This window comes from Corvus hawaiiensis, chromosome 4, assembly GCF_020740725.1.
Source record: "Corvus hawaiiensis isolate bCorHaw1 chromosome 4, bCorHaw1.pri.cur, whole genome shotgun sequence".
Lineage (NCBI taxonomy): Eukaryota > Metazoa > Chordata > Aves > Passeriformes > Corvidae > Corvus > Corvus hawaiiensis.
In genome coordinates this window covers 34,700,236-34,724,617 of record NC_063216.1, presented here as the reverse complement: position 1 = coordinate 34,724,617, position 24,382 = coordinate 34,700,236, and the positions used below count along the sequence as shown (strand labels likewise).

The following is a 24,382-nucleotide window of genomic DNA, read 5'->3' as shown; positions in this document are numbered from 1 at the left end:
TTCCAAGCTGCTCTGGAGCCTTAAAACACATTGATACAATGGTTCAGTGTGTTAAGACACGAGACTGATCAAAATCAAATTGGAAGGAGAATTTCTTTCCATTTCCAATTCACTAACCCTATCTTCACTAAAATATGTATTTATCAGTCCATCAGTGTGGTTAGTCATCATCATAAGCAACATATTTGGCCCTACACAGAAACACAGAGTGATAAATTTTAAATAAGAATTTAGACACAGCTATTAAAATTTTGTCTCACTAAACTACTAGGAGTTCACACCCCTAAAAATAGCAAATTACACTGGATGAAATCAGAGAGAAAAATTTCCTCTTAAAAATAGAAATTAAGGCTTATTGCAATGTGCAAGGGATATAAATAAAGTGAATTTAACTCTATGTGACTGCACTGGTGTTGTCTGTGGTAGAGTTAATTTTCTTCACAGTGGCTAATATGGGGCTGTGTTTTGGATTTGTGCTGAACACAGGGTTGATAATACAGAGACGTTTTTGTTATTGCTGAGCAGGGCTCACTCGGAGCCAAGGCCTTTTCTGATTTTTGTATTGGCAACAAGGCTGGGGTTGCACGAGATGTCGGAAGGAGACACAGCAAGGACAGCTGTCTCCAGCTGACCACAGGGATATTCCATACCACATGGCATCATACTCACTATATAAAGTGGGGGGAAGAGGGAGGAAGAGGGGAGACATTCAGAGTGATGACATTTGTCTTCGCAAGTAACTGGTGGGGCTCTGCTCTCCTGAAGATGGCTGAACACCCATCAGTCATTTGGAAGAAGTTAATTAATTCCTTGTTTTGCTTTGCTTGTGTGTGCAGCTTTTGCTTTCCCCATTGAACTGTCCTTATCTCAACCCATGAGTTTTTCAGCTTTTACCCTTCCAATTTTCTCCCCAGTCCCACTGTCGGGGGAATGGGCAAGTGGCTGCCTGGGGCTTGGGTGGTTAAACCACAACAGAGACATTTTAAAGCCATTTTATCAGGGAGTCTACAAAATAATCATAGGCCTTTCTTTTCCTAAAATCAGACATCCTCGCAGTAACAATAAGGTAAATTTAAGATTCCTCTCCTTCTTTCCAAGTCACTTATTGGTATTTTTTCACCTTTCTTCCTTTATATATAAAAAAGCAATAGGAAAGGAAAGTTAACATCCTGTACTGCCAAATTTTGGAACAACCAGAGACCAATGATTTTTTTGCATAATGGCAAAGCTGGCAAAAAGACAGTGGTGTTTTTTTCAAGTTTTCCTAAAACAATTATGCATAAGTGAAATGAAGAATCAGTAATATTAAGAATGCACTATGTGAGAGGGAGAGCCAGAAAATTCTTTTGCTTTTCTGCCTAATAGAAAGAACTTTAAGACCCACTCAAGAGTAATTTGGCACAGATGTCTAGATATTCAGTACATACATCTAGTTCTATAATGCATGAAAAATAGTGAAACTTGCATCTTTTATGCAGTGTTTGCAATATTCACTGCCACAGCTATTTACACTAGGTTTAGTCTTGCCCAGCTTCAGGTATGCAGTTTTATGTGATGTAGTCCGAGCTTCTTCAAAATCAACAGAGATTAGACAGATCACTGCAAGTGCTTTCCCAGTCTCGATTACAAAGGGCGCACAACTGCCTTAAGAGAAAAGGGCCAATTTCAGACAGTTACACAAGACTTACCCAATTTGAGGGGAAGAAGAACCTACGGCAGATAGTATTAAAAGCTGCCTGATGTAGAAAGCAGGAACATGCATCCACTGTGTATTTTTAGAAGCCCAAAAAATAGTAACAGGTGGTTTTTCCTTGAAGTATCCACTTGGATGGTTAATGATTCTGAAACATGTATCCTTCACAGTATTTATCCCTTCCCCTGTGCACGCTGGAAGAAAACAGATTTTTTTCAGAGAGGTTAAATGACTCCCACCATTACAGAAGGGCTGAGAGCTGTCACAGTGGCCTGAACCCATGTCACCAGAGCCTTAGGCAGTAGTTGTCACCACTGCTCTTGACTTCATCTCAAAACATAGATTCTGTTCAAGGAAATCACTGAACTTCAGCCTTCTCTGACATTAAGTGCCACACTGCATAATGGCACAATACACATGAAGATTACTCTAGCTGACTCTCTCAAGTCCAAACAAGAATAACTCAAACAAGGCCTAGGCTATTTGTTCCAAAGCACCACAAGTGGGTGTCTCTTCATCGCAAGAGAAATTCTTCAAAATCAAAGAGCAGTTTGCACATAGGCTACAGTGTAATATACATAGTCACTAAAAACCAAGAAGTCCCACCTAAAGTATGCATGAAAAGTGGCAACATAGGTCAAAACATCTTTTGCAAGAACAATTTGTAAGCTCCTGCACTCAAAGCCCAGCTTCCCAACCCCCCAAAAATATCATAGCTTCTGGCATCAATAGACACAAAACAAAGCTTGACACCAAGTCTTATGGCTGTCACCAGAGATTCCACTCTATCACTTTCAGATCGAGCTTTGTTAGGTCATAGGTCCTGTCTTAATCATCCTCCTGAACTCAGCTGCTATTCAGGACTTTCCAGTTACTTGGTGAAAAAGGAGAACTAGAGTTCCTTGTAGGCAGAAAAAAAAAGCTCATAAAAACTATGGGTGCACATTAAATTTATGCTGCAAGACACAATGATGTTCCTCAGGTAGAAATGCATTAAAATCAGTTTTTTAAATATCAGCAACAGAAGATTTGCTCAATAGGATCTCTCTTTGCACTAGAGAGAGGATACCATAGGATTTAACACCGGAAAGACACAAAGGAATAACCTGACAATGGCACGCTTCCTTTTACGAGTAGCAATAAGCATCTAGCTCTTACAGGCAGTAATGCTCCTTGGTGCTTCCCAAGACAAATTACTCATAACCACATCCATACAGTTTATGGGAACAAAACACGCAAGAGCCAACAAGGACAGTCTCAGAATTTCTTCATATAACTATTGGCAACCAGAGGAGAAGCTCTCACTGATCGTCAAACTTTTCATTGTCTTCACTATTACCCTTTTCTTAAATCTTCCTCAGCTCTCGTTTATAAATGCTTTTACTCTCTCTCTCATCCCCAGCCTTCCCATGCCTCTGGGATAAAATCCAAACCACTTGCACATGACAGAAAGAGCCTAACTGTCATATAGATCATAGGCCCTCACCAGAACCAGCAACACCTGCTTGTGATGATGCTGGGTATCAGAAGGGCCTCAGTCACCCCTTGCACCAGTTCACATGTGAAGAAAGGGTTCCACTGTAGAGACCTGCACAAAAAGCTGACAAGGACAACAACATGAGAGTATGGCAAACTCACTGTAAACCTTCTGTGGACCCATTTTAGTAGACCAAAAGCCTGGCAGCTTGAATTGGCCTGCTGACATTTACTATCCGGCTTTAAAAAAGACTACTAAGAATATCCCTTAAACTCTTCTTTTAGGAGAAGGATGTAATTCTTTTTTTGTTCATCAAGGTGAAACTTTGTAATTTGCTCCAAAAAAGGACTGGATACAGGTGACAAGATGTAGCCAGATTTCTTCCTTAAGGTATGGCAGGACAGAGGAATGAACAAAGATAGCTTCTTTCCCTGGGCAGGGATGGGAGAAGAAAGAAATAACAAACCTGATAAAGCGAAGAGATATTTTGCTCTTCTGACAAAACATATCGGGGCAACCATGACACATGTTACTCCTGCCAAAACCCCTGGTAAAACAAAGATTCCTAACATAGTAAGAGCCACACAATTCCAAATTATGCACATGCATCAGTAGCTGGAGTAATACCAAATACTGAAACATTTTATTTTCAAGTCATCTGTGTGGACTAAAGAAGGGGGAAAAGAAAATTACACCTGGCCTTTGGAGGAGGCTCTGTTCTGGGCAGTGACTCCATTTTAGGCTGAGCACATGAAGTCCCACCTCTATTCCTCTCTTCATCGTGTTTCCCTGCTATCTTCTCCATTCCTTGCTATTGCCCTGAACATGCCCAAAAGCTACTGAGAGCTGCCCAGTCACACCCACACTACCCCCTCCCTTCAGCCCTGGTACAGAGAGGGGGCTTGGCACTGGGAGGGGTGCAGTATCTGTAAGCGCAGTATGACCACAGGGAGGGTGAAGGAGCCCCAGGCTAGGTGCTCCTAATGGACTTGGTACAAGTCCACTCTGAGCGGCTTCAGAAATGCTGTCAGGGCGAAGGCAGCACCCTGCAGTGCTGCAGACTGGAGAAGCAGCTGTGAATGAGTGAACAGTCATCTTTGGTCTTTCTTGAGTAAGAAAGGTCTTCACACCTGACCTAGGCAACTCTTACTAACAAGACCTGTTAATTTAATTTTTCTAACACTAAATGTCTCTTTCAGACTAGTACTGGGTTTGATCCTACTAGGTTCCAAAGCTTTCACCTTGTCCTTGAAACCTTCAACCAAAGCTTCTTGTCTACAATAATCCAAAACACAGTCAAAGGCCAATGGAGTCCCATAGCCAGCTCCCATTTCATATACATTAATTTCCTAGGAAGTGAGGGTGAAGCAGTGAATCTTAGCAAGTCCTTGGCACACTAGCAGTACAGTACACTAAGCTGTACTGCCCTGATTTAGAAAAATGTTCAGAGTCAGTTGTAATTGGTCTGTCAGTTTGATCTTTGTTCATCACTCACCTGTACAGACATGCTGGTATAAAGCAGCACATTTTCAGCATATTTATATCATTTTGCATTTGAACAACGAGCACTAGCTGAATTCTAATTTCTGTATTACATGTACTGGAATAGCTTGGAATAAAGGGAGTGAATGCCGTAAAACCAGAGAAACTTGCTACATCAACTTACCCTAACAAGGCTTCTCTTCCTGTAACAGTAATTCTTGTAGTCTAGCACTTAAAGCCCACTTAGAAATTCCCTTATATTTAAAAACCAATAATCCACAGACCCCAAAACCCTGACTGCTCGCATTTCCTGTAAGCTGTGTTACTTACTTTTGGTGGCAGTAGGCAATATCAGGTTTCGTTTATTTAAGAATGGAAGACTTACACTTCCATTAGCTCTGCTTAATGCTTTTTCTAACCTTATAAATCAACACCTCTTGTATACATAAACTGACTCCAGAGCACTGCAGTCTTCCCTATCTTTAAAACACCAATTTTCATCATAATCCTTCATCTTCAACTGAAAAGGCTTGCTTTAAAAAAGAGGAGCAAGACAATTTAAAAAAAAATCTTATTTAGTGCTTGAGAAGCCAATCATGTCATAGCCTTTTTGAAAGCCACACTTCTACTAACTTTAACCAAAAAAAAAAAAAAAAACCCCACATGACATAGCTAAATAGAGTGTTTAACTGCTGCAGCCCTTAGATGCACACACAGTGGCTGCTCTTTTTATCACAATCTTTGCCAGGAAATTAAACAGGCTTCCATACATTTTTAGTCAAGCCCACTACAAGAGCATTTATTTACAAAGCAAAAATGAAGTTAAAAACCCACCTACACCATCCTGGTTAAAGCTAAAGGAGACTGTAGTATGAACTGGAAGCAGCATCTACCATCCTGTAAAGAACATTTAATATACAGAGAATTTTCCATAAGTCTGTTCTAGTTCATCTCAGATTGGTTCCATAGGCTCCCGATGTTAATCAAAAGTTTCCAATTAATTCAGCACAACCTGAATCACATTTTCATTTTAATTCAATAGCACAGTGTCAGTTCTTCACATCCTCAGCACAACTTCTTCATCCAAAGCTACTGAAACAAATATTTACAAAGGAAGGCAACTGTTACCTAAACTGTACACAAATAGGAAAAACCAAGGAAAACATGCCTACTATAGTAAAGGTTAACTGAGAATTATCAAGAATTGATGCTAAATACTTTATATCAAAGGTCCATTGAAACACACAGCGTCCAGTACAAAGGTAAGTAAGAAAATATTAGTACCAGTGGTTTCAAGAACTTCTGCCCTCTAGAATTTTATCCAGTTGCAACCCCTAAATAGAGCAATAACGAAGTGAGCAAGTTCTCAATATTAAGCATTTCTGTAATTTTTTTGAAAACAAAAAGCCTCATTTCAGCTTTCTACAGTAACAGCATCACAGTTCACAATTTGTAGGTATTCTTTATACCTCATCTGGTAGACACATCCGTCCACTCCCTCCTTGTCCCTAAATTAAAGCTTAGATTATGTATGATGATATAAAAAAATGCTTTAGAGGAGTTCTCACTTGCTGAGTGTCTGGTAAGATTCAAGACATTCCAGTACATACTTGGTCCCATATGTGAAGGCTTCAGATCAGCAGGTTTATTTTTGGCTTTGCATACTAATCCTCCCTCTTTCAGACTAAGGGAAGCACAGGAAACTTTCAGTAGTAAATACTGCAATGCTCTTTTGTAAAGTTTCTCCACTGGATACATAAGTGAAAAGGGAGAATTATATTCCACCATTCCCCAGAACTACATAGAAATTCACCTCCCACACAAGTCTTTCCCAAAACCATACTCACTGTGGGGGTGAAGATGAAAGCTGCACACTTGTTAATGTTCCCAAAAGAACTAAAATGGGACAATGTGCAGTGGGAATCCTTTTAGCTTGGACAATATTAGATGTCAAATCCACCAAAACCTTGAAGGCTCAGCCTCTGTGCAGACCTTGTGCCAGGTGGTGCCTAGTAAAAGCCTTACCTATGGAGATGATGACAGTAAGCAAGGCAGGCATCTACAGCTCTTGCCACCCCCCCAGCATCACTGCTGACAGAAGAACAATTACATGTCCTTCAAAAGGAAAGTAAATCAGAAGGTTGGCAATTTTACCCCAGTGACTTTTATTTTTATACATATACCTAACATATAAAAGGTGATAAGAATTTCCCCAGTCCTGTAAGTCCTGATCATCCACTGAGGATGGATCAACAGCACAGCAAAGGAAAGAAGACTCTACAGTCTTCAGAGACATGAATTTTCCTGGTGGAAACCAAAAATTATAAAAGTTTGGAATTATAAATTCCAAACTTAAAATCAGTTTAAACCTTAAAAAGAAGATGCATCACTCATTCTTCTTCTTGTTTAAAACTGTCTTCTTGGGTTACCGAAAAGATGGACTGGGTGAGAACACAAGCTTTATAGCTTACAAGTCTACCAAAGAGGTTCCCCTTGCAGGATCAGGGGAGCACAGCAATGCTATATTAGGCTGTACAGAAACAACTTCTCCTTTTGTTTCATTTGGCATAACATTGCCCTTTAGCTTTTAGGTGTATTTAGTCCCAAAACTCACAGAAAAAAGATACCAGCTTTGGAAACGTCCTAATATTCCTTTCCGGCACTAGGGAATAAAAAAGTAAGAAGTTTTTTAAACAGTTCTAAAGTGACAAAATAATTAAAACGTGTTTACTGTTTTAAATGAACAAACCAGGCTTTTCTTCCAGTTCCAACAAACTAATCAGTCTTTTTGGGTTCATATTAAAATTATGGCTTCTCTCTCCTATTTACAATACCCCTGCATCATGCAGGCTACCCTTTGACAGGTTTTACACATTTCTAATTACACTGTGGATTTAAAACCAAAGCTTGGAGGTCCCAGCAAAATTCTCTCTCATCAAATTATTTTCATCTTATGTCCAAACCTGAGGGAACTGTGGGGAAAAGTGTGCTTAAGGTCTTTGAGCACAAAACATTGGGAGGTTTGGTTACAGATCACAAGAGCCCAGAACAGGCAAGTCTTCTACAGTGATCTTTGTATTTAAAAGAACACCAGGAGATTAAATATCCCCATCTCCTAAAACTGTGGGTGGAGTAGTTTTTTGTTTTGGTTAGAATGGTGGGGTTTTGTTGTTTGATTTGTTTGCTTTGGTGGGGTACTCTGTTTGGAGCTTTTATTTGTTTGTTTTTAATCCTTTTAGGTTCCTTTATGTCATTTCCTCTAAACCTACTAAAGATTTTAAGAAATAAAGGGAATTCAAGGACAGATGATGAAAGTGATTAGAGGCTTAGAAAGACACACATATGAGGGGGGATTATTAAAGTCTGCCTTGCTTATAGACAAGATGAATGGGAGGGATCATAAAAGATACATGGAAAATGAGAAGAGACATTTCACAGAATGTTTTTTCATCAGTAGAAAGCAAGTGAATTCCTGCTTTTTTTTTTAGCGTAAGCTTTTTATATGTGTGATCATGTAAGAATTAAATCGTCCAAAAAACCACTGATTCTGCTGCTAGTCTAAGGCTGAAAAAAGAAGAAGATTGAAGTTAAGCTTCTCTATTCATTAATAAATAAACCGCACCTGTTTCAGGTAAGGTTTCTGTGTTTGTTTGCTTGTTTTAAATAAAGGAAGGGTTCGTACAATTCTGTTTTCCACTAATAAAGAGAAAGTTCTAAATAGGCTCCAAAGTGCAAGAAATCAATTGGGACTTCCTGTTTCTCTCTCTCTAATGCATCTGGTACTTGTTAAAAGTAAGTAGACTTCTACATAGACTCTTGATGGGATGCAGTCATGTGTTTTAGTTGTACTGGAAAAGGATTTTTCTCCTATAAAGCCATACATATCAATTTATAGTCCTGATGAAATGCAGAGGATTCTTGTTCAGTAATGGGTAAGAGATCTAGAGTGAAAAGCAATGTCCTGATCAGAAGATTAAAAAAAAAGGTGGCTTCAATAGACCCTTATAGAACCTTGAAAGGCAGTCCCAACACAGTGCTCTTGAAGCAAAAGTCAACACAATGAGGCATGAGTTAGCATAGCCAGGCTAGTTTGAGCATCAGGAATGTTAACTATTGCAATTGCATAGACCTCTGCATGGACTTACTGATCAAGAAATAGTGTAGCCAGAATCTGAACACCCTAGTCTTCCACACTGCTTACTACAAAATCAAGTCCCTTAAGAAAGCACTATGACACTTTTTAAACTATAATTCAAGCTACATTCCAGCAAGAGCAGTACTTTGTTCATGACAACTAAAAATGCAGCTCCTATTCCCAAATCTTGTCCTCCTTCATACCTTAGGTTCTGATTTTGAATGTTTTTCAGAGATTTGTATTTGAAGTCTTGCAGGAATCAGCTGGTACCAGATGTTAAGCATAGTGAAGCTGCAGCAACTGGCATTAGCAGAGAGGACCAGAAACATTTTGCATGGCTGTATTGTCTATGCATTCCACCTACACCACCAGAGTGAGCTGCAGTAATCCAGATTATAGTAACCAGATACTACTGGCAAGGAGAGGCAGGAAAGGTCTCCTGGAAGGGCACCCTTCTTAAATCTGGAGATGGATGATTTTCCAGAACTAAGGCAACCACATGGCTATAAATCTATACCATCACATAAAAGCAGAACTATAAAGCACTAATTCCATTACACTTCAAGTAATAGTGGTTTTATGCCTCACTCAGTACTGCCATGCACAGCATAGCTGGACTCTCTTGTGATTCATCCAAGGAAGAGAACATCCAAGGAAGAGAACATCCAAGGAAGAGAGAACAGCCTCTCCCTCAAAATATTTGGCCTTCAGCAGCAGCGACTCTCCTAAGTTAAGAATGACCCCACTGTACCTCAATAAAGTATTTTCTCTCTTTCAGCCACTGGGAACTTCGTACAAAACGTGACATATGGAGAGTTATTAGCAGAACCCAATATACGATATCTTATACTTCAAATAGCCTCAAAGAAGAAGGTATTGAACAGACCTGTTGCTATATATTGAAAAAGCTTTCTGGCTGCAGCAAAAATGTTTAGATCTGTTTCCCCTCAGATGCTACCATTTACAAACTCCAAAGGCTATGTTCACAGTAAATTGTTCTAGAGCTTCTGCAAACTGAATTTAATGATGCCTTCCTACAGTATATACAACAGCAATTTTGAAACTGTCATTTTACCTGCCCAGAGAAAAGGTGTCACTTTCTCACAAGAAAAATCCTTAGCTGGGCTTGAAAGACACGTGTAGTAACCTATAAGCTGGAGAATTCCTTTAAAACCCACCTGCCTAAAAACTGGACTCGGTAGCCTATGTTACACAGACTAGGAGATCCAGCTTCTACTTTGACACCTCTCTTTTCCCCAGACTTTATTAAATGGATCTCACCCTACTTACAACACGTCCTATCCTGCTAACAAATCCAGGTCCAAGGCATTCTTCACACAGCAAATCTCCCTAGTCTGCTTGGGCTCTTGAGAACCTCCCCACCAGCTCTGTATTGTGTTTATGCCCTGCATTGCTCTTGTCCATCCATATTTGGGAATGGCAGCTTTAACTTCAGCTGCTCTGATGATTTTTATTCAGTCTCTAAACAAAAAATACATTCTACTTTCTTGCTTTTGTCTACATAATACTGCCAGTTCTTGCTGCTCCAGTGCATGATGATTTCTACTGCCACGGTTAAGGCAGTAAGAGAAATGTAGAACTTATCCAGGCAATTTGCCCAGGAAAAATTCCAATTTGTCTGGACTAAGCACAAACAGATGTAATGCAAGGTCTTATCATCATCTGGAACATACAACATGCTGCTACCATCCCTAGCAATTATATTACAAGTTCTGTGATATCTGACACAACTTGTAAAGCCCAGACTGTGGAGCATCACAATGACATACAACTCTAAAAACTTGTATAGAGTTGTATGTCCAGTTCTCATGGTCACAGGAAGAGAAGAAGACACTAATTCTGATTAAAAGAAATCCAGTATTAGACAGAAGACCAATACTTTTATAAAACTGCCTTAAACATGAGGTTTTGGGTTTTGTTTTTTTTTTAATTTCCATACACAAGTACAATAAGACACACAGCATGAGATTTATGCAAATCAACTAGACTACTAGGAGTAGAGTTTAACTCTTAAATATACCAAAAATTATGAAGACATTGGAACTTTTCTCCATGGCCACACTTAGCTAGGTATTACACTATTCTTACAACAAGATCAATGAAGGAAAAACTAATCAGTTCAACTTTCAACAGAGGAAAACAAAGGAAAAGCATAACATTTTAAACTCCATTATGACTAGCATGTGCATCCACCTTACAGTGTGAAGAGTATTGTAGACTCCAGTAGTAACACTACAGTGTACAGGGTTATCTGTTTTTAAAACATTTCCTTATTCTGAATCACACCATCTCCTTCTCATCACTGTCAATTAATGGGCTGGAGGGATGGAAAATACTGCTAATGCGCAGTAGAGGAAAATAAAACCCCCAAAACCCAAAACCTTTACCTCAGTCACCCCTAGAAAAGATCTTCCCTCACAAACAGCGGATCCTTACACTTCAAACCATAAAATTCATTTGTTGTCAGGCGCAAGATCTCAGCATAGAAAAGAAAGAAAAATTTCTGCCAATATCCCAAGTCAGCTAGAGCAACCTCCTTTTTCCTCTCCTGCAGTGCATGGGAAGAAAGGGGCATTTTTTAACATGTCTTTGAGCTGAGCATTCAGGTAAGAATTTTAAACTAGAAAGCCAAGTTCCTTCATAAACAGAACACTTACCATAAAAGCCACTTAATACATGAAAGGATCACAAGCCTTGCCTATATATGTTTATGTTTATATATATCATATGAACAAAACATAAAAATAAAGAAAGATGAACTTGCCAGAAGACTATAAGAAAAACTATTCCATAAAGCCATACATCATGGATATACAGTATATTCTTACTTTATCCCTAGAACACACAGGTAAACTTTTTCTGTCAAGTTCCATTCCTCCCACAGCCCTCTTTTAACTTCATAAAAGGAACCATAATACTTCTCTGCTGCCAGATACAATCACCTGCTCCAGAGTTTATATTAAACAAACCTTGAGAAACAAAACCAAACCCTAGTATTCACCACTGTGATCGAGACACAAGAGTCACGGCATTAAATCATCGGTGCTGTTGACTCTGGTGCGTAAGTTCTCTATTACACTTGTATCCCTCTAGTTTCGATTGAGGATATACCTCGAACATTGGTTTCTATTAAGTCAATATCCAGTTTCATTTCATTTTCCTATACCAACAAGTGTTCAGAGTATGAAAGAATCACGTAGGAAAAAACCTTCCCTTTAGATCGTCAGCCTAGCAAACGCGGAGACCTCACGGGGAACGTGCTGCAGGTTGGCGGCTGCCTCTCAGAGCTCGGCACCCAAACCCCCCGGGCAGCCCCGGCGCCGCCGCCTCCCCGGGCCGCCGGCTCTCACACGCCTTACCCTCGTCTTGCGGCGCCGGTGCCGCTCCGGGTCCGAGTACGTCCTGTCCACGGCGAGCGCCGTGTCGCTGCCCGGCATGCTTGGGCTTGGGCTTGTGCTGTTGCTGCTGCTGCTGGCCGCTGCTCCGTGCCGGGCGCGGTGCCACCCAGGGCCTCCCAAGCACCAGCCCCGCGGCCGCGGGACTGAGCGGGATCGGGATCGCGGCCGCCGCCGCGCGGGAGCACCGGGCACGCCCCGCCTGCACGGCCCCGCCCGCACCGCGGCTGCTCCGCTGCTCCCCAGCCCGCACACCCGGATCAGCCCCTCGGTGCTCCGGGTCCCGCCGCAGGGGGCGAGCCCGCCGGTCCCGAGGGGGCCGGGGCTGTGGTGTCCTCCTCCTTCGAAAAAGGAAGGACGCCTGAGAGGGGAAGAAGGTGGGAGAGAGCTTAGCCAGAGGGACTGGGCCAGAAGTCCCTTCGTTTGTTCAGTTTTCAAGGCCGTCGTGTCTGCGGGGACAGCAGGAGCTGGGACACGATGATCTCCCAGAGGTACGGCTGGACGGAGGGATGACAGTTCCTCCTGCTGACAGCCGCTGGTCTGCGTCCGATCCAGCTCTTGGAGGGAGTTACCATCAAGGGATTTCAGCTTCCTTTAAAACAAACCTAGACCCTGTGGCTACAAGTAAAACCTCACAAAACACAGCAAATCCTAAAGCTTCAGAAGACCAAAGGGGAAAGAAAGGAAGAAACCAGAAGTACTGTGTTGTCAGTTTTGGGCAGACTCACTTGTAAGGTTTTGACTTCGGTAGCCTAAGGTACCTTGGACACAACTGAGCACTGCTTCTTGAAAGCCCTTGATACCTAGAGGTTTTCACAATAAAATGGTATAAACATTCTGTCAAACTAGCTAAATAATCAGGGCTTGCATTTTCTAAAGTGGTCAGTGGAGCACAGCAACCAATTCAGCCCTCTTTTCTGCACATTACACATGTGAGACAAATACTTCAATGTCCTGGCACAGGGGAGCTTCAAACGATACTTCTGAATACTGAAGGAAAACTTGTTTTCCAGGGCATGTGTATGCCAATGTACTTAAATTCCTAAGAGTTGAGTGGAGTTTCTGACTGATTTTCACACTTATCTTATTTACTTCCTATGCCGAGGAACGCATTTAAGTGACACAACACATTTTAACCCACTGAAAAGTGTAAGTAAAATACTGTTTTATAATCACTAAGTTGTAGAGGAAATGTACTTCTTTTCCTTTCTGAAATAAACAGAATAGTTGAGTTACCACCTCTAATTATTACACACGTAAATCTGGAGTTGCTTCAGGCCAACTCCCTTGCAAGAGTAGCAGGACTTCACCTTTTAGGTACAGTTGTTATCATGCTCATGCATGACTCATACTGCTTTTCTTCTCTAGTTGGAGACAGCAACAGTCCCAAGACATGTGGGTATATAAACATACTTAAATATCAACATAGCTAACGATCCTAAAAGGACCTTGCAGATTTAAAAAATATTTCCCTGTCACCATTTGGGTTTTTTACTGGATTCATATGTTCCAAGATAACAGTACTGTCACAGGTTTATTATCTGACACAAGGGCCTCCTTGGTGTTTTCAAGTAATGAGGTCTTCATAAATGAAAGACCTGGAATTCTAAAATAAAAAGAAATACTAGACCCCACCTTCTAGGCAGGTGTTTCTTCTTCAACTCTAACACCAGTTTTAACAAAGTTATCCCAAAGTAAACAATGAGTGGGTTTACTACAGGAAGCACTATTTTCCTAATGCAGTATTCAAAGTAACCAAACTAACACTGGATACTGCACACAGGCGGTGACTTGCCACCCTTCCTATACTTCTTATGAAGGTGAATGAGTTAGCTTAAGTTAAAAGGCTGCTGGGGGAAAAAAAAAAAAAAAACTGAGATGGAAACTGTGTTTTTTAAGTTCTTCAGCTCAGACATGAACATTAATTCATGTGCCAGAGGGTGAGGAACTCTGGAGGTAAAGGTGAGTAAAAAATTAAATCGGCAAATTTTGTGGGGCTTGGGGTTTTCACTGAAGTAATAATTGCACATTTCCAAACAGGAATGTGTGGTTTCCAGCACCTAGGATGAAACATCCTTATTTCCTCAGAAACTTTCAGGTTTTTTTTGAAGACTTGCCAGATGTAGTTGATCAAAGCATAGAAAGGGTAAGTAGTTGGAATAGGGATACATAAAGGACTGGAATTGCTTGATGTTTTAGTAATAGAAGGCTTATTATAAATCATACTTTATTCAAAGGCTTAAGAGTTTTCTTTAAATATCAGCCTTATTTAAATAGTACCAGCAGAATAGCCACAAAATGGCAAAACTTCTCTTCAAGATAAAAAGAGGCAGGAATATGCAGTATATATTTAGAAGTAGTATTAACATACATACTACTATATTTACAAAGAAAGCTCTGTCCTAATGTAGCCTCTAAGAAGAGAACATACTACAGCTGGTCTCGTAAGACCCCAGTGTTGCATTAGTCACACCTTCCAACCAAGCCTGTGGATCTGTTGCTTGGGCACTGCTCTCAGTGGTGCATACCAGAAACAACAGCTCCAGGCTCCTGCGCCAGCAGCGAAAGCCCTGGCACTGGGCAGTTCCTGGGGGAGCTGTGACTACAGGACAGCAGGCCAGTCCATTAGGAACAACTGCTGCGCACAGCAGCAAGTTATAGTGGAGGAGAAATAGCTGCTTGGGTAGATGCACCTGTCCCGCAGGTCAGGAGAGTCCTTCCATGCAAGCTGAATTAGGAGCCATTGTCATTTTGACAGTCTCTGCAAGTGCCACGTCTCAAGAAATGGTTCTTTTCTTAAATCACCTGCATCTTCAGAATTTATGTCAAACTGTGGTGCAATGCAATTCTCTGACGAAAGGCTGCTCTTTGCCCCCTTTATCTTTCCTTCTCACACATGTGCCACTAGGTCATTCCTGGGCTGGAGCAGGAGTGTATTCTTATCTTATGGCACATTTGCAGAATGCATTTCATTTGGCTTGGCTGAACAAAGACTACTTGCCCTCCTCTTGCACACGCAGCTGGTTTGTACAGCTCTCCTTCCCCACTCCAAAACAGAGATGTGACACCCTGAACGTGGCAGAATATTGCACAGCACAGTACTACTGAGAGCTTCACTGAGTACTTCTCTCAACATTACTTTCAAAAGCCCACAGAGTTTAAATAAATGTTCTTCCCACACACAGCACACCTGCTCTCAGCTGAACCTTCACTCCACTAAAGCAAATTCTTCCACATACTGGCAGGAACATGAGGCTGGACTCACAGTGACATAGATAGAAATGGTAGCCCATAGATTTATTCTCTCATCCTTTATTCCTCTCAGAAAGTACTTTGAAAATTAATTTATACGGCTTAAATTAATGATAAAATGTTAAATCATTCCAGCCATCCATTCTGCCAGTTTTAAAGTTCAAATACCTCAAAATCCCTCACTTAGTGCCCAGCTGTCAGTACCTATCCTTTTCCAGTCCTTTCCCTCACTGCGGCATGCTGGCATGATCCACAATGCTTAACTCTTGGTATTTACATTATTTTGCCTACCTTTTAAAAGTGACCTTTTAAAGAGTGATGCCTTTTAGGAACAGAAGGTCTAGTTAGACTTAAGATCACTGTACAAGAGTATTCACCACTCTATTTGGTTTTTCAGAGGGACAGACATCAAATCTCTGGAAGTGCAGCAGAGGCACTATCCAAAGGAGGCCCATCAGCTGGAGCCTGAGCTTTCTAGAGATGATTCCTGTCTCACTCTTCCCTTCAGGATCTGCATCTTTGCCATGCATTTTTTGCCCCATGACCATGTGTGAGGCTTGTACAGCAGACACAGCACTCCCGCCTGCAAGCCATAAATTATCCATACTGACTTAGGCATAGGCCATACAGGGAGCAGAAGGGCCTTTGGCACTTGTGGGATTGCCTAGCAAAACCCAACTCCCACACAATGTAATCCCCTAGATGGTGTCAAACACACACACTGGGAAGTAACAAAGAAAACCCCGAACAAACCTTTATAGAAAACATGGAAGCTCTTTTCATTTGGAGGCTGGCTCAAGGTTTGGCCCCATTCTCTTTCCAGTTTTATCATAAATCTGGATCTTGGCAATTTACTTTACTTCTTTGGACTTCTCCTACCCGGTCTATAAAAGGAGAAGCACGGCATATCTTCTCATGTGGAGAGCCTTGAGCTCCTCCAGAATTAAAAGTGCTATTATTAAATGTTGCGTTCTGATGTTCGCGGGGAGAAATTAAATATCCTATGTCAAAAGTATGTTGGCAAAGGTACAATCAGGAAGAAGACGAAGGTCCCTTTTCCCACAGTGGTAACATCTGTACTCTAAACAGGATACTGGGGCCTCTTTTGAGAGACTTTTTAACTCGCCCTCCAAATCTTTTTCCAAAAGCTTTCATCAACCAGCCTCCAGGGAAAGGGTCTACGTGAAAAGAGACCATTAGTCATTTCCAAGTCTGAGGGCAAGTGGGATAGTGCTGAGTGACATTGGTCTTGTGGTTAGCCCTGAGTGCACTGTCAGTTCTCAGTTAATCTGCCAAGGCATGAGCCTTTCACACCCACAGCAAAGGAGATACTCTGCTTGTTTGTACCACAAACTACCAAGGGATCACACTGAGACTTGCAGATTGTATTGCCAAGCTGTGACGTGCATTCAGAAGACGTTGATAAACATTCAGATATCAAACTAAAGTTTTAAATCCAACTCTCTCCTCCCCTGTCCTCTCCTGATTAAGAAATGTATTATGTGCTTTCACAATATAATAGCTCTGGACACTGTGAGTATGCATTTAGTACACACTAAAAAACTGCAAAACCAAGAGTTTTGTGTATTAGTGAGATGCACTCCAGTTCAGGGTAATGGAAGTTCTCCTTCTTCCTTTCCCCTGCATACTATTGCTGTGTGATGAGAGGCAGTTTCAAGCCCTTTCCTCATTCTCATACAGCCTAGGAAAATTCAGCTACATAATTCCTCAGTGCTGCTGCTGAGTGACAGCGATAGTGCAAACAGTACCTACAGGATGGTAGCAGTGTTTTGCATTTCAAATGCTGTGAACAAGAGCCACCTTTGTAGCAGACTGAAATGCCAAATGTTCTGTACACCCAAGAACCCACCTGGAGCTCAGCTATTTACATTAAAGATAGTCCATGTTGCAGACGCAAGTACAGAATTCTCCCTCTAGCAACGTGAATGGTTGCTGCTCATCAGCTTACAAATTTTCTTCTACCTCATAATATGTGATTTGTGGCCTTCTGAGAATGAATGTGTGCAGCCTCTTTGTCCTAAATCAGCCACTTTGACATTGTCACAAGGCATACAGGACCAACAGCTGCAGCCTGCTGGCACATAAAGGTGTACCCCCTTCCAAAACACAAATATGAACTTGCATCCAAATCATTCAGTCTGTTGCCAGAAGACAACCAGCCTGGATCTCCTATTACTTCATATTCTGGTGGTTACATCAGTGTGACATTTTATCTCAAAGTAAAACAAGCACACTAGACATAGCCCATGAGCACAAGAATTGCTCTTGGAATGTGCCACCCTAACCCACTCTGCAAGCAACAGTGCCTGCAGTCCACCTAAGGTGGCATGTAGCTGGGCAGCTGACATTTGAGCTCCTAAAGGCTCTGTAAGTTAATACACTACAGCTTTCACCCTACTGCCCTATAGCCATAGCTGCACAGGATTCCAGCTCAGTTTGTGGCTGAGAGCTGCAAATGAGATAGCAAATGGTGTTGGATAGAAACCTGTCAATTTTTTTAAATCTATGAAGTACATTGCATGGTGGTGGCTCTGTATAAGTTATGTCATGCTAAATGTGTGACAACAATTATTTCCATATGAAGAGACAACGTCAAAGGCAGGATTAGGACTTGTTTGACAGTCAACCAGAAAACACAGATGGGTTATGAGAGGACAGAAAAATTAATGATTATACAAGTAAGCCTATACCTCTTCCTGGTGAGAGTTGTTACAATGTAGCCCTTTGAGTTTTACTACAGTGACTCTCTGTCTACAGAGAAGCAATTTACGGGGGGATATGAAGCTCAAATTCCCTCACAAATGTAAAAGTTGATCGCCTACAACTCATCTAACTGTGGTTCTGTTAAATCTAATTTAATGTTATATGAAAGCTTTCCTTTAAAACCAGGAGAACCAGGTAAAAACAGAGGAGTGTATTAGGTCACTTACATGCTGGGTTAATTGGGCATAAGAAAAACTATTAGATAAATATGGTTAAGAGCATTTTTAAAATGAGCATAGTACAAACCGAAAGCTCCTTCCAGTTTACTTATCAATCTGCCAGACTTAAACATTCAGTTCTGTTTTGGGTAACAGAGACTTCAAAGATGAACATCAACTAAGCAGAAAAGCTCAAATGCCATGATGTTTAACTGGCATAAATTTTCCAAGTGCCTGATTTTAACAACAAATATTTTAAAGGCAAGAAATTGCAAACAAAAACCACCAGAGCATAGCACAGATATTTCTATTATGCTAAGTACAGGGGTATCAACCATTATTTTATAGGTATCCAGCAACACACTCCCTTTACTCATCTAAATACAGTAACATGTTTTTCCTAACAGATACTACGTTTGTTTTACTTTCATATTAGAATGCTTTTTAATGGCAAAAATACAAGTCTCTTGATCAAAGTTTTGCCAATAGCAAAGGTCTTTATAACATATTTCTGCATATTCTGCAGCAGATTCACTCACTACTACTGTTCCAAAGACAGGAGCAGAGCTCCATAACTTCCTGCATGTTAATATTCATTCTTAACAATATTAAAACTGCAACACTGATATGCATATGTTCCTGCACTTAACTAAGCAATTTTGAATATAGGAATCATGTTTTAGATTGGAATTTAGATTTAGTGAATTTAGACATGAAACTATTTGACCGTGGAGGCAAGCCATAAGACATAACACAATTGTTATTTTTAACTATCTGGGTGCTATTAGATGCTTCAGAATAGTCTATAAGAGATTTAAGTAGAAAAAATAAATAAATGTGCTCTTTAAACAATAATCATAATCATTCTTTGGGGCTTTCAAAATCATGTTTTTATTCATTACAAAATTTGGGGGACACTTTTTGACAGATTGAAGTCTTCCGCTTCATTCTTATAGAACCAGTGAATTATATGAGATATCACATAGTACCATTTTCTTATCCTTGGGACCTGAGTTTAGCAGGAATATATAAGCAGCAGCTTATTTTGCAGTATTTTTGGAAACTGTATCAACACAGTAGAGTCCTAGTATTTTAGGGGGAGTTCCCCCTGAACTTCCATTACTGGAAAATGTTACAGCATGGGATCACTAGAAAACAGAACAGCAAAGACACAACATTTCCCAATAAAAATTCCTATTCTGCTATATAGCAATACAATTTTCTGGAACAAAATTAATGCCTTTTTCCCCAGCATAACTGTAACCAATCTTTTCTTACTAGAATTATATGTATGAAGGGTAGGATTTATTTTTCTTTACCAATAGAGCTATGTAAATGAAGCATTTATACATAAAGCAATCCTAAGGCAACAAAAGCAAAGAGAACCTCAGTGTCCACAGACACCTGACAGGACAGGAGAAGACACTCTGCAGCAGACAGGCTGCTCTGGGGCTAGAATAAACTAAAACCCTCCTCCCTTTCAGTGCCCACCAATGTACTCATCACCAGCTGGCCTCAAGTGTCACTGAAAAATGAAGCTGCCCCTCTTCTTGCCTTAAAAAAACACCAAAACCAGTTTTGGCAGTGGGGTTTGGGTTGGTCTGATATGGAGGGCTGCAAAATAGTTGCCTCTGCTTAGCTACGAGTAGGTCCCCACTTCTGCTTTGTAACCACCTCAGGCTAACAATTTTACAGATACCAGAATTTTCGACCCCAGAATAAAGGCATGATATCATCAACAAGAATCTCACAGACAAACGCTTATATATCAAAAGAGAAGAAAAAGTTGTTATATTATAGGCCTGCAAGTGTTCTTTTACAGCATTCCCTCAAATTTATTTGTGTTTATCTCACACATGTACACAGCCTTACCAACAATTTAAAGTATTATAAGGGGAGAAATTTAATGTTCCAGCTTGTTCATTCTGCTAATACAGATTATTTCATGTAGGTTTTGAAACACTTGTAAATTAGGAGTCTCAGCAGAAAGTATTGGTGCAATATATAAACTAATAGCAGTACAAAGACCATAAAAACAACAAGGTATAAATCAAAAGTAATTAAGAGTTCTAGGGCACAGGCACACAAAAGTTACAACAAAGTAACACAGCCAAGAAGAACTCTCATTGCATAAATTAAAACAAACCCTTCAGAAAGAAGTGGTATCACAAACACATGGGACCTGACAGGTCCTACTTTGCAACTCTGACCCTCACTAATTCCAGTGATTTTCAGCATTTCAAACACACAGGTCTGATACAACTACAAAACAACAAGAGTATATTCTTCATTTACATCCACCAAAATTTGGCATTTCTTACAATGAAAGGGTGTCTTTTTCCTAAACAATGTATTTTCTCACATTTTCTGTCCTTTGAGATATCATATCATAAGTCATTTTCAAACCCAGTTTGAAAACTTAACAGGAAAATGTTACTAAAAATTACTTTTCATTTCTGCCACAAGTCTTCACAAAAATAACCTACCATTTTTCAGCAGTTCTGTTTTGTTACACTGAACCTCTGGGCATGGTGTGAGGATTTACTTGAGCTGAAAGGCTAAGGTTCTGCCTAAGCTGGTGAGCAAAGCCGTGCTGGTCACATACCTGCAGCCCTGCTGACTGCACAGCCAGCACCAGCAGCTGCAAAAGAGCACTCTCCACACACGCCCCTTTCCTAGATGAAGGATGATCCCAGCTACAGGTGGGGCCTCCCCAGCACAGCCACCAGCTGACATCAGTGTCCTTGAATTTATGGGCATGGGAAGGTATCTGAGGCTTCAGGGCCATAAAAAGAAATGGCTGGTTGGTGACATCAGTGCGGAAGCGATCCATGCAAGCTGCCCACAGGCAGTAACTTAGGCAGGGGAGTATTCAGACTATGTACTGAAGCTGCAGTGAAACCACTGACTGCTTGGATGACACAGCTTCAGAGTTAGTATGTAGAACTGATGGCTGGTAGCCTGTAATGCTGCATGCATATTATCAGGGCAGAGAGATGTACCTTTAATGCCTGTGTTTAGTCTAGAATCTTATCCTTTAAAACTGGCTCGTAATTTAGGCGCAACAGTGGTGAGCTGCTCTGAGACCTGATCCAGGTGAGAGCTATTTCTGTCAAGACAAAATAAATTATCCCATTGCAAAAATACATACGTCTGAGTTTTATTAGCTCCCTCATCTTCTACTGGCACATCTACTCAAGCTGTGGTGTTGACTCAGGAAACTGGGCAGGGAATCATGCCTGAGGGCAGAAGGCGGAACATAGCAGAAGTCAAAAGTAAAAACTAAAGCTGATCATGCAATTACATTCTTAGTTGCCAAAGATTTAATTGTGTCATAGCACATAGGGCACATTTCTATTCAAAGACTCTTAATGTAAATACCGTGTACCTCTATAAAGGTTAGTTAGCGTTGTAAAAGACATGGAGTCAAATGTTAAGTCATCTATTACTTATGAAAATTTTTAACATTGTGGGCACCCCAAAATGAACTATTAAATCTTTAAAATGAATTATTTTCCTCATTTTTTTTCTAATAGAACTTCAGTAACAGCATGAATTGGTTAGGCTTTGGAAAAATAACAGCTTAATCCAAGCAAAAATCTAGCAGGAAGCTTCAGAGTGAATCTTCTTGTAGAGCTGAGATCAGCAGTTATATCTGAATATCATAATACCAGCTGCTGAAACTACGATGAGGGAAAGATGAAAACTAACAGAACTGCTTGAAGGACCAAAAATGCAAATGTGGCATTAGAACATCTGTGGAGATAAAGCATCATACATAAACAATTATCTGGTTTGCAAGAAAAAGAAAAAACCTTTCAATATAACTAAATAGCTGACCCAGCAGAAACATGCTCATCTTCTCCAAGAATGAGTCATCTCCATGAGATGCTTCACTAAATCTCTATAAACTTTCCCCTTTGATACCAATAATTTTGCTACTGAGAAATTTCCTTTAGTTATCTGGACTTCATATGGTCAGTCTCCAAAACTACAATGCATTTATTTTTCTAAGGCATCCAGTAGTATGAAATGCAGGTGCATGTGTACACAACTCAGCTTCACTGATGGAGAAAAGAAGTAGATAAGTTCAACTAAATCAGCAGGGAATTCTTGCATTCCTCTGCAGTGAATGGAGACAGCAGCAAATAAACATTAAAAAATTAAACAATGTCCCTAAGCATTCAAATAGCTTAAAGTGAATCATCTTCTTAATATGAGAATAAAAACAAACAAGTGTTCAGTAACTCTCAGCAAGACATCTTCATCCATCTATCAAAATCATACAACAATTTAAAACCAGAACAGATTAACTGACCCCAAATCATCAGGTCTGTCCCCCCACAAGCTGTGTTTTGTATTTGTGGATAGCTTTTTATGTCCTCTTTGCAGGCACAGAGCTGAACTTGCTGCAGCTTGTTTGCATCATGAAAAACCTTTTTTTGACTTAATTCCCCCAGAACTTCTTGACCCTGAGATTATCTCACTTGTCAGAGCATGGTGGCAATAATGCCAAGGTCGCAGGTGCAATCCCCATATGGGCCATCCACTCAAAGAGCTGGACTCGATGATCCTTGTGGATCCCTTCCAACTCAGAACATCCTGCAAGTCTTGCTTCATTTTGTAACTTCTAGACCTGCACACAGACAAATGTGTGTTGGCAAACACATACACATGAGCATTTCCCACTCTCCTAGTTTTCCAGTATTCCTCAGCAGTCATAAATGACACTTCCAGCAAACAAATCCCTTCATGCCTATGGTCAACATCCTCATATTGCCCTGCAAACTCAGAAAGAAGAATAACACTAGACAGAAAACTTTGAGGTTAAAAATATACTGCTCGAGCTCCCTTCTCTTTGTTCATTAGATATTCTACAGACATGCATATGTGTAAACACACATTATTAATTTATGCCTCCCCGGTGCTTACAGCATTTCATAGGTGGGGTGAGCAGTTTACATGTGGCACTGCACAGTGGGTAGGGGCAACACCTACAGCATGCAGCCTTGACTTCAGTCTTTCAAAAGGCTGAGCAGTTGTCAGCTGGGCACTGTGTTGAATGCACAGTAAAAGAGGGCAGTGGGAAAAAACCAAAGAGTTCCTTTGAGAAAGGAACTTGTATCAGTCTTGCTACATTTTTACCTCAAAAAAGAAAAAATTAAGTGGACTTGTTCTGCTTGTTACAGGTTGATTGGAGAGATTTCTGAGTTGATTTTTAGTAACCAATTCTTGAAAAAGATTTTTTAAATGTCATGAAGTTGCAATAAACCTTCAGATTTTTGTGAACATGACCAGTTTTCAACAACTAAGGACCCTTCCAAATCACTTCTGTTATGGCCAGTGGGTTTTAATTCTATAAATTGTGGACAGGCATTAAAGTAAGGAAAAAGCCCATCTGGTAATTGGAATGAGCAAGGGCTTCTCACGTTCTGCAGAACCATTCAAAGAAGTGACAGCATCAGTGTCTCTAGTTTACTACAGTCCTGCTGCAGACGTGCTTTAAAATCCTGTTTTCAGCCACTAGTAAATTTGAAATTCTTTTCACTACAAGTTCTGGGGCACTTGGATACCTTTGAATGTTAGATATGGAGCTCTCAGTTACACTTACTTGTGTGTACCAAGCTAGAATTTATATACATAAATTATATGTGTGCACATAAACACACCAATACATATATAGATAGCCACATATAAAATAAAGAAGATGCAATAGTATCAGTTATTGAATCAGATATCAAGTCTTGCAGTTTTAATACTGAGCAGATGCTGTGTTTTCTTCTTACTAGCTGGGCTGCAAGCTAACAGGAGCACTTCTATCAGAACAGTGTCTCAGGAGGAGGGAAGAAATACATAATTTGTTCTAGCTGGCTTTTCCTAATTCCATTTAGCAGGATTAAATTGAATAAGTGGAGAAAATCTACCTAAGGTTCATATCCTTGACGACAGTTTGCTGCCTGCAAGAAATTCCAGAAATATATCTTT

General features: G+C 40.4%; 1 protein-coding gene across 5 annotated transcripts in view; it reads right to left on the bottom strand.

The window, feature by feature from the left end:
* TMCC3 (transmembrane and coiled-coil domain family 3) overlaps positions 1 to 24,382 on the bottom strand; it is a 134,440-nt gene that overhangs the window by 33,770 nt on the left and 76,288 nt on the right. The window contains exon 1 of one of the 5 annotated variants that reach the window (XM_048300968.1): positions 12,168 to 12,359. The exons of 3 other annotated variants lie outside the window; for them this stretch is intronic. In XM_048300968.1, coding sequence (XP_048156925.1) covers positions 12,168 to 12,245 — 78 coding nt within the window. In that variant the 5' untranslated portion in view covers positions 12,246 to 12,359. Of the gene's footprint in view, positions 1 to 1,688; positions 1,831 to 12,167; positions 12,360 to 24,382 lie in introns of those variants that run through there. One more of the 5 variants, XM_048300974.1, reaches the window with a different exon arrangement.